We start from the raw sequence: 17,283 nt of genomic DNA, 5'->3' as shown, positions 1-17,283 counted from the left end.
ATTCATTCAATTGTATTTATTGAGCGCTTACTGTGTGCAGAGCACTGTACGAAGCGCTTGGGAAGTACAAGTTGGCAACATATAGAGACGGTCGCTACCCAACAGCGGGCTCACAGTCTAGAAGGGGGAGACAGACAACAAAACAAAACATATTAACAAAATAAAATAAACAGAATAAATATGTACAAATAAATAGAGTAATAAATACGTATAAACATATATCAATCAATCAATCGCATTTATTGAGCACTTACTGTGTGCAGAGCACTGTACTAAGCACTTGGAAAGTATGTTAGCAACATATAGAGACAGTCCCTAACCAACAGTCTAGAAATATATATATATATACAGGTGCTGTGGGGAGGAGAAAGAGGTAAGGCGGGGGCGATGGGGATGGGGAGGAGGGGGAGAAGAAGGAGGGGGCTCAGTCTGGGAAGATGAGACTGTTACTTGTTCTCCATTACATATATTTATAAAATGGAGCAGATATAATAAGATGGCAGAAGGCAGTTCAGTTTGGAAAAGGAATTTATTTGAAACAAATCCAGCAGGTTCTTCTCATGCCTCTATACAGCTATTGGTTGTTGAAATGCCAAAAAATATTGTTTCCATAGTGTTTTCACGTCAGCCATCTCATTTTGTCCTCACTGTATCCTGGTGAGGTAGGATGCGGTATTATCCCCCACTTGACAGATGAGGAAACTATTTAGTCTCTAGAGCCTCATTTTCCAGCAAGCTGCCGCCAGCATCCTCAAATGTAATTCTCAGGGACACCCAATCAAAAGAAACTAACAAACATATTGATAATGTTATCCAAAGAAGGCCCTGAGACCCACGTTTGGCGTTACAGTCTTCTAGATTGTAAGCTCACTGTGGGCAACCCGGTTGTATCGTATTTTCCCAAGTGCTTAGTTTGGTGCCCTGTAAGCCCTCGATAAATACCACTGATCGACTGGGGCTCACGTAGTGTTTTTATTATCCTCATTTACCGTTGCTCCCAACTGCCCACTGTGTGACCTTGGGAAAGGCACTCAATTTGACTGAGTTTCAATTTCCTCACCCATAAAATGGGAATTCAATACCTATTCTCCCTCCTTCTTAGCGTGTGAGACCCACGTGGGTCCTACCTGATTTTCTTGTATTTCCCCTCAGCACTTAAAAAATTGAATTTCTGGGGACCGAGCTGTTTACATTTTCCCATCCCAAATAAAGACCTTTACTCTCTACCCTTTGTTTCCTATCTTTAAGAATAGTTTTCTATCCTTCACGAGGCATTATCTATAAATCGATGTATTGCTGCATTTTGGGCTATATTCAGATCCTTTATTTTGAATAGGGTACCTAATTTTGGCATGGAGGAGTCTTTAAAAAACTGTCAGATTGAAAGTTTGCTGAGATAAAACATCCTTTCTCCATGGCCCTGAATCTCTGAGGAGCAGTATAGTGTTGGGCACAGAATAAGCACTTAAAAAAACCTCACAACTATTATTATTATTAGCACCATTATTACTACTGTTTTTATTACTGTAACTCAGATTATGTATTTTGCTCCAGTAATGCCAACCACTGTGCTTCAGCACGGGCTTTGGAGTCAGAATTCATTCATTCATTCATTCAATCGTATTTATTAAGCGCTTACTGTGTGCAAAGCACTGTAGTAAGCGCTTGGGAAGTACAAGTTGGCAACATATAGAGACGGTCCCTACCCAACAGTGGGCTCACAGTCTAGAATTCATGGGTTCAAATCCCGGCTCCTCCAATTGTCAGCTGGGTGACTTTGGGCAAGTCATTCACTTCTCTGGGCCTCAGGTACCTCACCTGTAAAATGGGGATGAAGACTGTGAGCCCCCCGTGGGACAACCTGATCACCTTGTAACCTCCCCAGTGCTTAGAACAGTGTTTGGCACATAGTAAGTGCTTAATAAATGCCATTATTATTATTATTGTTGTTGTTGTTGTTGTTATTATTATTCCATCGACCGCTTGCTCATGTCCTCCTTTCTGTCAGGAATACCCAATCCCTTCATATCCAATAGAACTCTCCTTCAGAGCCAAACTAAAATCACATGTCCTCCAGGAAGCCTTCCCTGACTAACCTCCGCATCCTCCGCTCCTCTGCCACTCACCTCCTCACCGTGCCTCATTCTCGCCTCTCCTGCTGTCGACCCCCGGCCCACGTCCTCCCCCTGGCCTGGAATGCCCTCCCTCCACACATCCGCCAAGCTAGCTCTCTTCCTCCCTTCAAAGCCCTACTGAAAGCTCACCTCCTCCAGAAGGCCTTCCCAGACTGAGCCCCTTTTTTTCTCTCCTCCTCCCCATCCCCCCGGCTCTACCTCCTTCCCCTCCCCACAGCACGTGTATATAAGTTTGTACAGATTTATTACTCTATTTATTTTACTTGTACATATTTACTATTCTATTTATTTTGTTAATGATGTGCAACTAACTATAATTCTATTTGTTTTGACAATTTTGACACCTGTCTACAAGGTCTGTTTTGTTGTCTGTCTCCCCCGTCTAGACTATGAGCCCGTTGTTGGGTAGGGACTGTCTCTATATGTTGCCGACTTGTACTTCCCAAGCACTTAGTACAGTGCTCTGCACACAGTAAGCGCTCAATAAATACAATTGAATGAATGAATGAATGAACCTCTCCATCCTTCCACCCGGATTTCCTCCTTTACTGTGTCACCTTTGTTCGTGGTCCATATGCACTGGGCACTTATTCACTCCTCCCCCACAGCCCTTATGGACCTAAATGTGTATTTGGTGGCTCCCTTTTCAAGTAATTATTTTAATGTGAGTCTCCCCTACTAGATTGTAAGGCCCTTGAGGGCAGGGATCTTGTCTACTAAATGTATTTCATTTCCCCAGGCAATTAGTATAGTGTTCTGCACAAAGCAAACACTCACAAATACCACTGACTGACTGATCAATTGATGCAGAACAGCCCGAATCCAATTTAGAGGGCCATCTCTCAGCCAGAACTTGAATCCTGGGCTACCAAATCTCTGGAAACCCAGCGAGCTACATCTGGAAACCGAAGGGATTTTCATACTGAACCAGAGGATGGCGAGGTCAGTGACAAGCCTCCAATTCCAGGCAGTCAACCCCCTAGACTTGGTGAAATTCTTAACTAATTGATCCCTGACCAGACACACCGCGACTATACCGAGTCTGAAAAATATTCTGAAGGGAAACAGGAGAAGGGGGAGGAAAGGAAAGCTTCCCAAGAGGAGTACAAAGGAACACAAACTGAAAGAATTGTAAAATATGTTCCTACTTTAAAACATGCTGTTCACATACTTCCTCTCTCTCCACTTCCCTCTTTTTTTAGTCACAGAGGTATTTGGTTTCTTACTCGAGCCTCTAAATGTCATAGAGGGCTGATGAAGGAAAGTTCTGTGCCGAATGTTAATTGTTTTGTTTGTTTTACTCCCTGTACAGACCAAGCACAATCCCGCATGTGCTTAGCTCATATTGTATGACTACCGAGACGCTCAGACTGTTAAAAAATTAATCCAGGGGACCAGACATTCAGCGTGATACAATTTGGTTTGTGTGAACAGCAGATGCAGACTATGGTTTTGGGTCTGAGGGGTTTATGAGACAGATGGCTTCAGAACCATCAGCCCTAGGCTCCTCAAAGACTCAGGGCCATGGAGAGATGATGCTTTATCTAAACAAACTTTCAGTCCTACAGTTTTTCTAACAACTCTTCCATCCCCCAATTAGGTACCATATACAAAATAAAGGATTTGAGGGTAGCAGAGAATGCAGAATTAAAGGTAATGCCTAGTGAAGGATAGAAAACTATCTTAAAGAGAGGAAACAAAAGGTAAAGAGTAAAGGTCTCTATTTTGGATGGAGAAATATAAACAGTGGGGTGCCCAGAAATTCTATTTTTTAATCAATGTTTTCATGAATGATCTGGAGGGGGAAGTGCTTGGTGAAATGCCCAAGTATGCAGAGAGGAGTAAGCTATTTCAGGTAGTTAAATGCTGTGCTGATCAGAAATATCTGCAGGAAAATGTTAGTGGGTGGGGAGGAAAGAGGTAGATCAACTTCAAGGTGAACAAGGGCGAAGTAATTTGTTAGGGAACAAATAATTCAAAGCTCTACATGGGCTGTGAACTATTAGTCCTGACTTTTGGAACTAGACTGTGGAGACATTGGTTGCCTGGATTAGTTTCAAATATAGTAGCAGCAAAAGAAAGTAAAAAAAAAGAAAATGCTGACCTTCATCAGGAGGGATACTGATAAAAAAGATATAATTTTTTCCATTAATGATAGGGTTAATTCAGAACTTTCTATGTGCCGAGCACTGTATTAAACAGTGGAGGAGACATAGAATAATTCATTCATTCACTCAATCGTATTTATTGAGCACTTACTGTGTGCAGAGCACTGTACTAAGCGTTTGGTAAGTACAAGTTGGCAACATATAGAAACGGTCTCTACCCAACAACAGGCTCACAGTCTAGAAGGGGGAGACAGACAACAAAACAAAACATGTGGACAGGGGTCAAGTTATCAGAACAAATAGAATTAAAGCTAGATACACATCATTAACAAAATAAATAGAATAGTAAATATGTACAAGTAAAATAAATAGAGTAATAAGTCTGTACAAACATATAAACAGGTGCTGTGGGGAGGGGAAGGAAGTAGGCCGGGGGGATGGGGAGGGGGAGAGGAAAAAGGGGGCTCAGTCTGGGAAGGCCTCCTGAAGGAGGTGAGCTCTCAGTAGGGCTTTGAAGGGAGGAAGAGAGCTAGTTGGTGGATGTGCGGAGGGAGGGCATTCCAGCCCAGGGGGAGGATGTGGGCCGGGGGTCGACGGCACAACAGGCGAGAACGAGGCACGGTGAGGAGGTTAGCAGCAGAGGAGCTGAAGGTGCGTGCTGGGCTGTAGAAGGAGAGAAGGGAGGTGAGGTAGGAGGGGGAGAGGTGATGAAGAGCCTTGAAGCTGAGAGTGAGGTGTTTTTGCTTGATGTGTAGGTTGACTGGTAGTCGCTGGAGATTTTTGAGGAGCGGAGTAACATGCACAGAGTGTTTCTGCACAAAGATTATCTGGGCAGCAGCATAAAGTATAGACTGAAGTGGGGAGAGACAGGAGGATGGGAGATCAGAGTGGGGGCTGAGAGATAGAACCAGCAAGGTAGCAGTTTGGATGGAGAGGAAAGGGCGGACCTTGGCGATGTTGCAGAGGTGAGACCGGCATGTTTTGGTGACGGATTGGATGTGAGGGGTGACCAAGAGAGCGGAATCGAGGATGACACCAAGGTTGCAGGCTTGTGAGACGGGAAGGATGGTAGTGCCGTCTACAGTGGCAGGAAAGTCAGGGAGAGGTCAGGGTTTGGGAAGGAAGATAAAGAGTTCAGTCTTGGACATACTGAGTTTTAGATGGTGGGCAGACATCCAGATGGAGATGTCCTGAAGGTAGGAGAAGACATGAGCCTGAAGGGAGGGAACGAGAGCAGGGGTAGAGATGTAGATTTGTGTGTCATCAGTGTAGAGATGAAAGTTGAAGCCGTGGGAGCGAATGAGGTCACCAAGGGAGTGAGTGTAAATAGAGAACAGAAGGGAACCAAGAACTGATCCTTGAGGAACTCCTACAGTAAGGGGATGGGAGGGAGAGGAGGAGCCCGCAAAGGAGGCTAAGAATGAACGGCCAGAGAGATAAGAGGAGAACCAGGAGAGAACGGAGTCTGTGAAGCCAAGGTTAATTATCAAGTTGGCATAGTCCCTGTCCCAGATGGGATTCACATTAGAGGGAGGACGGGATGGTTTTCTCCATTTCAAGATGAGGAGACTGAGGTGCAGTTAATTCTCTTTGTCAAGACCACTTAGCAGGTAAGTGGGAGAACTGGGAGTAGAACAGAATTCTTTGACTCCCAGTTCCATGCAGCAACAATTTGGGTGCAAAATGAATGGTTGGGATTCAGAATCCTGATTTATCTTTACAGTCACATACACCCCTGGCAGTGCATTTCACTGTTAATGGCACCTATCCGTCATCAGTAGTGTTTTTTGCATATTTATATATGGTATATAGATAGTATCTGTTAAGCACTTATATATATTCATATTCATAGAAGGAATTTAGTACAGAGTTTTACACAGAGTATATATACTATGTGTGTGTGTGTATATATATATGGTGTATATACACACACTATGTGTGTGTATATATATATATATGTATATATAAGTGCTCAATAAATACGATTGATGATATATATATATATATATATATATATAGTATTTGTTAAGCACTTATGAGATGCCGAGCACCATACTAAGTGCTGGGATAGATACAAGGCAATCAGGTCAGACAGAGTCCCTATCCCACATGAGACTTAGAGTTTAAGTGAGAGGGAGAACAGATAGTGAATCCCCATTTTAATAATAATAATAATAATGAAAATAATGAGTGGTATTTGCTAAGCACTTACTATGTACCAGGCACTGTACTAAGTGCTGGGGTGGATAAAAGCAAATCAGGTTGGACACAGTCCCCATCCCATGTGGAGCTCACAGTCTCAAGCTGTGTGATTTTGGACAAGTCACTTAACTTCTCTGTGCCTCAGTTACCCCATCTGTAAAATGGGGACTAAGACTGTGAGCCCCCTGTGGTACAACCTGATCACTTTGTAACCTCCCCAGCACTTAGAACAGTGCTTTGCACATAGTAAGTGCTTAATAATGCCATCATTATTATTATTATTATTTTACAGATGAGGAGACTGGGGCCCAGAGAAGTAAAGTGACTTGCCCAAGGTCATACAGCAGATAAGTGGCAAAGCTGGGATTAGAACCAGAGAAGCAGCGTGGCTCAATAGAAAGAGCCTGGGCTTTGGAGTCAGAGGTCATGGGTTCAAATCCCAGCTCCACCAATTGTCAGCTGTGTGACCTTGGGCAAGTCACTTAGCTTCTCTGGGCCTCAGTTCCCTCATCTGTAAAATGGGGATGAAGACTGTGAGCCCCACGTGGGACAATCCAATCACCTTATATCCTCCCCAGTACTTAGAACAGTGCTTGGCACATACTAAGCACTTAACAAATGCCATTATTATTATTATTATTATGACTTTTGACTCCCATGCCTGTGCTCTATCCAGATGAGGAGATGGAGGCACAGACAAGTTTAAGGACTTGCCCAAGGTTACAGAGCAGGCAAGGGAGGGATCTGGGATTAGAACCCAAGTCTTTAGCTCCCAGGCCCACACTACTTTTTTCAACTGCTTCCCTCCTGACCCTTAATAGCTATTGTTCTCTTCATTGTAGAGGATCGTAATGAAAACCGTGTCTTCTTTATGGTCCCTCATCAATCCCTAGATATTTTATGCAGAAACTGAACAGGCTTTCCAATGATTGGTCACGTCAGTCTGAGAATGATAAGTCACCTGGGACATTTCCACTCAATGAGATCAGAGTTTTTCTATGAAGGGGATGCCCGAACATACCATTTCCCATACAGTGATTGGGAAGCGAAGAAATCTATTAGTACCAACCGTATGAGGGAGGGGAGGATTGTGGTCTGAATGGTCAAAAATGCATCCTTGGGGGCTCAGCTTCCATAATACATAATATCCAACTCAGGGCTGACTAAACCATAAATTATTCTTTAATATACTATATTATCTATAATTGCACATATAACATATATGTCATTGTATTATATATGGCTATATAGAATATATAGTGCAGTATATCATATAATATATATGTCAAAATGATTTGGATCAGCCTTGAGGTGAATATTATTATTATAATTATACTTCTTTAGTACTTATTATGTGCCAAGCACTGTATTAAGTTCTGGGGTAGACAGAAGATAATCAGGTCAGACATTGTCCTTGTCCCATAGGGGGTTCACAGTCTAAGTAGGAGGGAGAACAGGGACTATCCCCGTTTTACAAACTAGAAAACTGAGGCACAGAGAAGATAAGTGACTTATTCAAGGCCACACAGCAGACATGTGGTGTTGGTGGAGCTGGGATTGGAACCCAGGTCCTCTGACTCCCAGATTAATGCTCTTTCCACTAGGCCATGCTACGTAATAATAATAATAATAATGATAATATTGGTATTTGTTAAGCGCTTACTATGTGCCAAGCACTGTTCTAAGCACTGGGGTAGATACAAGGTAATCAGATTGTCTCACGTGGGGCTCACAGTCTTCATCCCCATTTTACAGATGAGGGAACTGAGGCCCAGGGAAGTTAAGTGACTTGCCTAAAGTCACACAGCTGATAAGCGGTGGGGCAGGGATTCAAACCCATGACCTCTGACTCCTAAGCCCATGCTGCTTCCCTACATCTCATCTTAAGAGAAGCAGCGTGGCTCAGTGGAAAGAGCCCGGGCTTTGGAGTCAGTGGTCGTGGGTTCAAATCCCCGCTCTACCAATTGTCAGCTGTGTGACCTTGGGCAAGTCACTTAAATTCTCTGGGCCTCAGTTCCCTCATCTGCAAAATGGGGGTTGACTGTGAGCCCCCCGTGCGACAACCTGGTCACCTTGTAACCCCCCAGAGCTTAGAACAGTGCTTTGCACATAGTAAGCGCTTAATAAATCCCATCATCATCATCATCATGTCGGGCTGCTTGGGGAAAAAAAGAAGGGGCATTCAATCATCCCATTCAATTGTTTTTATTAAGCGCTTACTCTCTGCAGAGCACTGTACTAGGCGCCTGAGAGAGTACAATGCAACAGTAAACAGACACATTCCATGCCCACAACGAACTTGCAGTCTCGAGGGGGCACGAAAGGCAAAAATGAACAATCGGCCAGGAGCAGAAGCCGAAAAGATTCAAGACGCTCCCCCTAATCATACCATCCTAAGTCATCAACTGCTTGATCTATGTGGTACAATGGTTTCTGGCCTATGGGAAGGGATGAATTCCCAGGCTGAACCTTTGCACCTGTTAATGTGAGCTCAAAATAGAACAGCCCACATTGCCAGGAGTAATAAACCTGGCTGCTAAACTCCCCTGAAAGGCAGTGAACATTGGAGAGAGATCTTATTAAGCACTATGAGCCTCTGGCAAATTAAATTAGTTTAATAGAATCTATGACTCTGGCACTGCAAAGGATTTCACGTGACACAGAAAATCACATCGGAGGTACTCACAACATATTCCTCCAAAGTAATCAGCATTTACACACCTGATGGGCTGCTGAAAGGGAACACACATTAAACTTCCAGGATCGCTCTATTCTAGATGCCCTAATTTTCCCTCTCAATCCTGGCAAGCTTTTGAACTGGAGGGCTATTTACTTACATAAATTCAACTGACATTAATTAACACATTCACTTCTATTTGCATAATCATGGCTAAGACTTTATGGGTTAATGAGACTTCATGCAAATTTGATTAAGGAGATTTAATTTGGGTTTTGATAACCTTACTAATTTACATCCCAAGGTGGAAATACGTCGTGTATTATCTGCTCCTTCCAACGTCCGATTTTCCCTGCAGTCTATTTGAGTCCCTTCGAGTGCATTCAAATAGTTATACTAATATCCAGGCCACCTCTCTCTCCCTCTTCTTCCTTCTCCCTCCTTAGCCTCCTGATGTAAATCCTACTGACTGCATTCAGTCATTAACAATTCATTTGGTCATATCTATTGAGGGCTTACTGTGTGCAGGGCACTGTACTAAGCATCTGGGAGAGTACACTATAACAGTAAACAGACACATTCCCTGCTCAAAACAATATCTAGCGTGGATGGATTATGTCAGGAGTTGCTTAGGCATCGCAACAGGGAGGGGGGGATATGAGAAGCAGCGTGGCTCAGTGGAAAGAGCACGGGCTTTGGAATCAGAGGTCATGGGTTCAAATCCTAGCTCTGCCAATTGTCAGCTGTGTGACTTTGGGCAAGTCACTTAACTTCTCTGTGCCTCAGTTACCTCATCTGTAAAATGGGGATTAAGACTGTGAGCCCCCCGGGAGACAACCTGATCACCTTGTAACCTCCCCAGTGTTTAGAACAGAGCTTTGCACATAGTAAGCGCTTAATAAATACGATTGAATGAATGAATGAATAAATGCCATTATTATTATTTAGGGAAATGGGGGGTTAGTCAGAGAAGGTCTGTTAAAGGTTTCTTACAGGAATCCATCTCTGTAACAAACTCGTTATCATTGGCTCTAAGGAGCTCGATGACTTAACCTCGCTAACCTCCCACTACAACCCAACCAATACATTCCACTCCTCCAATGCCAATGTGATCACTGTACCTTGATATCGTCTGTTTTGCTGCTGATTCTTTGATTATGCCCACCTCTAGCATGGAACTTCTTCATATCCAACAGTCCACCATTCTCCCTACCTAAAAAGCCTTATGAAAATAACACCTCCTCCAAGAGGACTTCCCCTCATTTCCATAACTATTCACCCTCCCTTCTATGTCACCTATACAATTGGGTCTGCCCCCCTTAAGCACTGTGATATTCCCCCCATCCAGGCCCATATACCACTTATGAACAGATCCTTTATTATTTCAGGCCTTTCTCTCCACTAGACAGTTAGCCACAGTTATGTCTACCCACTCTATTGAATTGTAATTATTATTATTATATCATTATAATTATTGTAGTTATTATATTATATAATATATTATATATTAAACATAACATTATTATATTATTATTATATTATATATTATAATAATATTATTGTTAAAATATTATTCTGATATAATATATTATTTTGTATATTATTATTATTGTGATTATGGCATTTATTAAGCACTTACTATGTGCAAAGCACTGTTCTAAGTGCTGGGGGGATACAAGGTGATCAGGTTTGATCAGATCTACCTCCTCACTCACACTCCTTTCCCCTGTAAATCCATATTACTCCCTCCCAGAGATCTCCACTCTCTTGACCCCATCCATCTTTCTGAGTGCCTCACACCCCACCTCGCCTCCCTCTCCTCCCCAAAGTCACTCCCCCCGCTTCTCCAGCCCCCCGGCTCTCAACACTCTCTGCTACACTCCCATCCTTCTCAGCAGTATCCTCAGAGGAGCTCTCCTCCCTTCTCTCAAGTGCTACTCTGGCCACCTGTGCTTCTGACCCCATTCCCTCTCACCTCATGAAATCTCTCGCTCCGTCCCTTCTCCCCTCCTTAACTTCCATCTTCAACTGCTCACTCTCCGCTGGTTCCTTCCCCTCTGCCTTCAAACATGCCCATGTCTCTCCCATCCTAAAAAACCCCTCTCTTGACCCCACCTCACCTTGCAGTTATCGCCCCATCTCCCTCCTACCATTCCTTTCCAAACTCCTTGAACGAGTTGTCTTCACGTGCTGCCTCGAATTCCTCAACACCAACTCTCTCATCGACCCCCTCCAGTCTGGCTTCCGTCCCCTACACTCCACGGAAACTGCTCTCAAAGGTCACCAATGACCTCCTGCTTGCCAAATCCAATGGCTCCTACTCTATCCTAATCCTCCTCGACCTCTCAGCTGCCTTCGACACTGTGGACCACTCGCTTCTCCTCAACACGCTATCCAACCTTGGCTTCACATACTCCGTCCTCTCCTGGTTCTCCTCATCTGTCTGGTCGTTCATTCTCAGTCTCTTTTGCAGACTCCTCCTCCCCCTCCCATCCCCTGACTGTGGGGGTTCCCCAAGGTTCAGTTCTTGGTCCCCTTTTGTTCTCGATCTACACGCACTCGCTTGGTGACCTCATTCGCTCCCACGGCTTCAACTATCATCTCTACGCTGATGATACCCAGATCTCCATCTCTGCCCCTGCTCTCTCCCCCTCCCTCCAGGCTCGCATCTCCTCCTGCCTTCAGGACATCTCCATCTGGATGTCTTCCCGCCACCTAAAACTCAACATGTCCAAGACCGAACTCCTTGTCTTCCCTCCCAAACCCTGCCCTCTCCTTGACTTTCCCATCACTGTTGACGGCACTACCATCCTTCCCGTCTCACAAGCCTGCAAACTTGGTGTCATCCTCGACACCACTCTCTCGTTCACCCCTCACATCCAAGCCGTCACCAAAACCTCAGCTCCGCAACATTGCCAAGATCCACCCTTTCCTCTCCATCGAAACCACTACCCTGCTTGTTCAAGCTCTCATCCTATCCTGTCTGGACTACTGTATCAGCCTCCTCTCCAATCTCCCATCCTCCTCTCTCTCCTCACTTCAATCCCTACTTCACACCGCTGCCCAGATTGTCTTTGTCCAGAAACGCTTTGGGCATGTTACTCCCCTCCTCAAAAATCTCCAGTGGCTACCAATCAACCTATGCATCAGGCAGAAACTCCTCACCCTGGGCTTCAAGGCTGTCCATCACCTTGCCCCCTCCTACCTCACCTCCCTTCTCTCTTTCTACAGCCCAACCCGCACCCTCCACTCCGCTGCTGCTAATCTCCTCACCGTGCCTCGTTCTCGCCTGTCTCACTGTCGACCCTGGGCCCACATCATCCCCCTGGCCTGGAATGCCCTCCCTCTGCCCATCAGCCAAGCTAACTCTCTTCCTCTCTTCAAGACCCTACTGAGAGCTCACCTCCTCCAGGAGGCCTTCCCAGACTGAGCCCCCTCCTTCCTCTCCCCCTCCTCCCCCTCTCCATCCCCCCATCTTACCTACTTCCCTTCCACAGCATGTGTATATATGTATATATGTTTGTATGTATTTATTACTCTATTAATTTATTTTACTTGTACATATCTATTCTATTTATTTTATTTTGATAATATGTTTTGTTTTGTTCTCTGTCTCCCCCTTTCAGACTGTGAGCCCACTGTTGGGTAGGGACCGTCTCTATATGTTGTCAACTTGTACTTCCCAAGCGCTTAGCATAGTGCTGTGCACACAGTAAGCACTCAATAAATAAGATTGATTGATTGATTGATTGATTGAGCTGGTTGTCCCACAGGAGGCTCACAGTCTTCATCCCCATTTTACAGATGGGGTAACTGAGGCACAGAGAAGTTAAGTGACCTGCTCAAAGTCACACAGCTTCCATTCAGTGCTCCACATACAGTAAGCATTAGGAATGTCACTGTTTATATTGTACTTCTCCAAGTGCTTAGTACAGTATTCAGCTCACAGTAAATGCTCGATAAATACGACTGAATGAAAAATATTGATTTGAATATTTTGAATTTGAATAATTTGAATTTTTTATGGTAGTTATTAAGTGGCAAGCACTGTAGTAGCTCTGGGGTAGATATAAGCCCATTCTTGGGTAGGGATTGTCTCTATCTTGTCAAATTGTACTTTCCAAGAGCTCAGTTCAGTTCATTCATTCATTCATTCAATCATATTTATTGAGTGCTTACTGTGTGCAGAGCACTGTACTAAGCGCTTGGGAAGTCCAAGTTGGCAACATATATTGCTCTGCACACAGGAAGCGCTCAGTAAATATGATTGAATGAATGAGCTAATCCGGCCTCGCACGGGGATCACAGCCTGAATTGCTATTTTGCAGGTGAGGTAATTGAGGCATAGTTAAGTGATTTGCCCAAGGACACAGAGCAGACAAATGGTGAAGCCAGAATTAGAATCCAGGTCCTGATTCCCAAGCCTGTGCTCTTTCCACTAGGCCATGATGTTTCTCAATCGATTGACACTGTATCTTTATAAGGGCATAGATGGTTCACTGCTTTGCCTTGCAGTTATTCCCCCAGGTTTTAGCCTCTCTCTGAGGTTTTTATTGCAAAATAGGAATGACTGAGGTGGCACTTTGAATGTCTGTCAATATCTCCTAAGAAAATGGAAATACCCACATTTAATAATAATAATAATGATGGCATTTATTAAGCTCTTACTATGTGCAAAGCACTGTTCTAAGCACTGGGGAGGTTACAAAGTGATCAGGTTGTCCCACGGGGGGCTCACAGTCTTAATCCCCATTTTACAGATGAGGTAACTGAGGGACGGAGAGGTTGTGACTTGCCCAAAGTCACCCAGCTGACACTTGGTGGAGCCGGGATTTGAACCCATGACCTCTGACTCCAAATCCCGGGCTCTTTCCACTGTGCCACGCTGCTTCTCTTCTCTTTGGAACATTTCTTAAGGTTCCAAAGTGCAAACATCTCCCACCCCATTCTGCGTCGCCCTGACTTGCTCCCTTTACTCTTTACCCCACCTCAGTCCCGCAACACTTAGGTATATATCTGTAATTTTATTTATTTGCACTGTTGCCTGTCTCCCCTCCTCCGGATTGTGAGCTCATTATGGGCACGGAATGTCACTGTTTACTGTTGTAGTGTACCTTCCCAAGCGCTTAGTACACTGCTCTGCACACAGTAACCGCTTAATAAATACGATTGGATAATAAATATGATTGAATGAATGAATGCATGAAGACAAGATAGAATTAGTGAAGAAAATGACCTAAAGTGCCTTATTTTAAAACATCATCCATTTGGAAATGTAAAGGGAGAGGATTTGTGAAATGGAGGAGTTTAGTGTGGTATAAACAGAGCCAGTCTCAGAACTTGATGGAATTTGAAATAATGGATGTGAAACTCATTAGAAGCATAACAGCGTTATACAGAATTCAAGATATCATTTTAGGGTTTTTTTCTTAGGCTTGATGATGATGATGGCATTTGTTAAGTGCTTACTTTGTGCGAAGCACTGTTCTAAGTGCTGTGGGGGATACAAGATGATCAGGTTGTCCCACATGGGGCTCACAGTCTTAATCCCCATTTTACAGATGAGGTAAAAGGCTCAGAGAAGTTAAGTGACTTGCCCACGGTCACACAGCAGACATGTGGCAGAGCTGGGATTAGAACCCATGACTTCTGACTCCCAAGCCCGGGCTCTTTCCACTGAGCCACGCTGCTTCTCTGACTGTGAGCCCACTGTTGGGTAGGGACCGTCTCTATATGTTGCCAACTTGTATTTCCCAAGCGCTTAGTACAGTGCTCTGCACACAGTAAGTGCTCAATAAATTGAATGAATGAATGAAAGCAGCTTTGCTTAAGTTGCTCCCCATGAGCTGCTGGGGTAAGAACAAGTTGTCAAATTTCCAAGAATGTGAAGAATTTGTTCTCTTATGAAAAAATAAACATTTTATTAGTAAGATATTTCTGTAAAGCATCCCATCATCTTTGACTTCAAGATGTCACCTCCTCCAAGCAGCATTGGCAGGACGCACAGTCCTGGGCATATTGTGCACACAAAAAGACTGTCCCTTGTTAAGTTTTCATGTTTGTAGCACCTGATGCTGTTTCTTCTTTTGTCTCCTAGTCTCTCTTTCCTTACAAAGCTTTTGTTCAAAGGGAACCACTCCCTTTTCGATGGCAGCACACCACAGAGTCTAAGCTCAGCATTTGTAGAATATCGTACCACGGCAATGAATTCCACTCACCTACTAGTTCTTTCCACCACCATCAATCGTATTTATTGAGCGCTTACTATGTGCAGAGCACGGTACTAAGCACCACTACTCAAATGCACCAACATTGAAGAGTTCACATCGTGATCCTGCTTTTTTGCTTTGCATATTGGTCCCCGGACAGCTCGTTTAATGGAGTTCAATGGGGGAACCACACGGTGATGGCAGACTTACAAAGCAACAAGGATAAAGTGAGCCGACGGGGTAAGTTTATGGCGCAGTGATGCTAAAAAAATAAAAAGCCATAAATCCCAGATGTATTCCCTTCATTCCACAGCCCAAACCAAAATGGTTTGTTATTTGAAAAGTGAGCTGCTTGTTAGAGCTCAGCAGATGGTTCTGTAGTTAACATAAGCGCCTCCAGATTTCCAGGCTATGGGTCGAATAGCTCCACTAAGCAGTGGTTAATATGAGTACTAAGTCAAGTCCTCCAAGCAGATAGAATCGGCGCTATAAGTGAATGCAACGTGTTGGGAATATTTGCGTCCTTACCTGTTCCTCAAACTTGGCACCACCCGCTGGCAAACAATTGTCGCGGTTGAGTGTTTTCCACCATTTCCCAATTCCTGCTTTACATCCCAATGCTGTGGGTCACTTGACTTCATGCTGAGGATATTCACTCCCTTCTTCACCTTGGCCCTGCAAGGATCAACGATTGGAAAACATTTATTAAAGACTAATTCATTCAGTGTGCGCTCATTTCGAGATTAAGCCTTAAATTCCATACTAGAAGATACAGAATATTCTGTGCAAATCTACTCAGCCTGAATTAGGGATGCGAAGCAAGGTGTGGCTTACGCTGGGCAAATCTAAATTCACGTGTCTGTTATATTGCTATATGAACCCCCTTATGTGCTTGGTATAGTGTTCTACATGCAGTAAGTGCTCAATAAATATGACTGACTGACTTGAATAAGTTAATTTTTACTGAGTGACCCTTCATATAGGGAATAATTCATTCATGCATTCACTCAATCATATTTATTGAGTGCTTACTGTGTGGCTCAGTGGAAAGAGCACAGGCTTTAGAGTCAGAGGTCATGGGTTCAAATCCCGACTCTGCCAATTGTCAGCAAGTCACTTAACTTCTCTGTGCCCCAGTTACCTCATCTGTAAAATGGGGATTAAGACTGTGAGCCCCACGTGGGACAAATTGATCACCTTGTAACCTCCCCAGCACTTAGAACAGTGCTTTGCACATAGTAAGTGCTTAACAAATACCATTATTATTATTATTATTACTGTGTGCAAAGCACCTACTAAGCACTTGGGAGAGTACAATATATAACATTAAATAGACACATTCCCTGCCCACAACGAGCTTAGAGCCTAGAGATGAGTTTACAGTCTAGAATCACCAGGTATCAGTGCTCTGGGGTGCTGGAGGGGTGTGGCATGATGTTAAATTTGGTAATGTGGTATTTTTGAAGAAAAGAACAGGATTTTTTGAGCACAGGGACATGTTGAATTTGCCCCTGTGAATGAATGGGATCGTGTAGTTTCATCTGGATTGGATGGCTTAGCCAGTCAGCAATGAGAAGCAGGATGACTAGTGGATAGAGCACAGGTCTGAGAGTTGAAGGACGTGGTTTCTAAGCCTAGCTCTACCACTTGTCTACTCTGTGACCCTGGGCAAGTCACTTCCCTTCTCATCTGTAAAATGGGGATTTTTTATGGCATTTATTAAGCACTTACTATGTGCAAAGCACTGTTCTAAGCGCTGGGGAGGTTACAAGGTGATCAGGTTGTCCCACGTGGGGCTCACAGTCTTCATCCCCATTTTACAGATGAGGGAACTGAGACCCAGAGAAGTGAAGTGACTTGCCCAAAGTCACACAGCTGACAATTGGCGGAGCCGGGATTTGAACCCATGACCTCTGACTCCAAAGCCCGGGCTCTTTCCACTGAGTCACGCT

General features: G+C 44.0%; 1 protein-coding gene across 1 annotated transcript in view; it reads right to left on the bottom strand.

Moving 5' to 3' along the window:
- Window positions 1-16,017, bottom strand: part of TMEM132C (transmembrane protein 132C) — a 206,642-nt gene extending 190,625 nt beyond the window's left edge. Inside the window, exon 1 of the mRNA XM_038763698.1 lies at window positions 15,860-16,017. Coding sequence (XP_038619626.1) covers window positions 15,860-15,972 — 113 coding nt within the window. The 5' untranslated portion in view covers window positions 15,973-16,017. The remainder of the gene's footprint in view (window positions 1-15,859) is intronic.
- Between the last annotated feature and the right edge of the window lie 1,266 nt (window positions 16,018-17,283).

Source organism: Tachyglossus aculeatus, chromosome 21 (genome assembly GCF_015852505.1).
Source record: "Tachyglossus aculeatus isolate mTacAcu1 chromosome 21, mTacAcu1.pri, whole genome shotgun sequence".
NCBI classification, from domain to species: Eukaryota; Metazoa; Chordata; class Mammalia; order Monotremata; family Tachyglossidae; genus Tachyglossus; species Tachyglossus aculeatus.
Note: the sequence above shows the minus strand (reverse complement) of the source record. Positions and strands in the feature narration are given on the sequence as shown.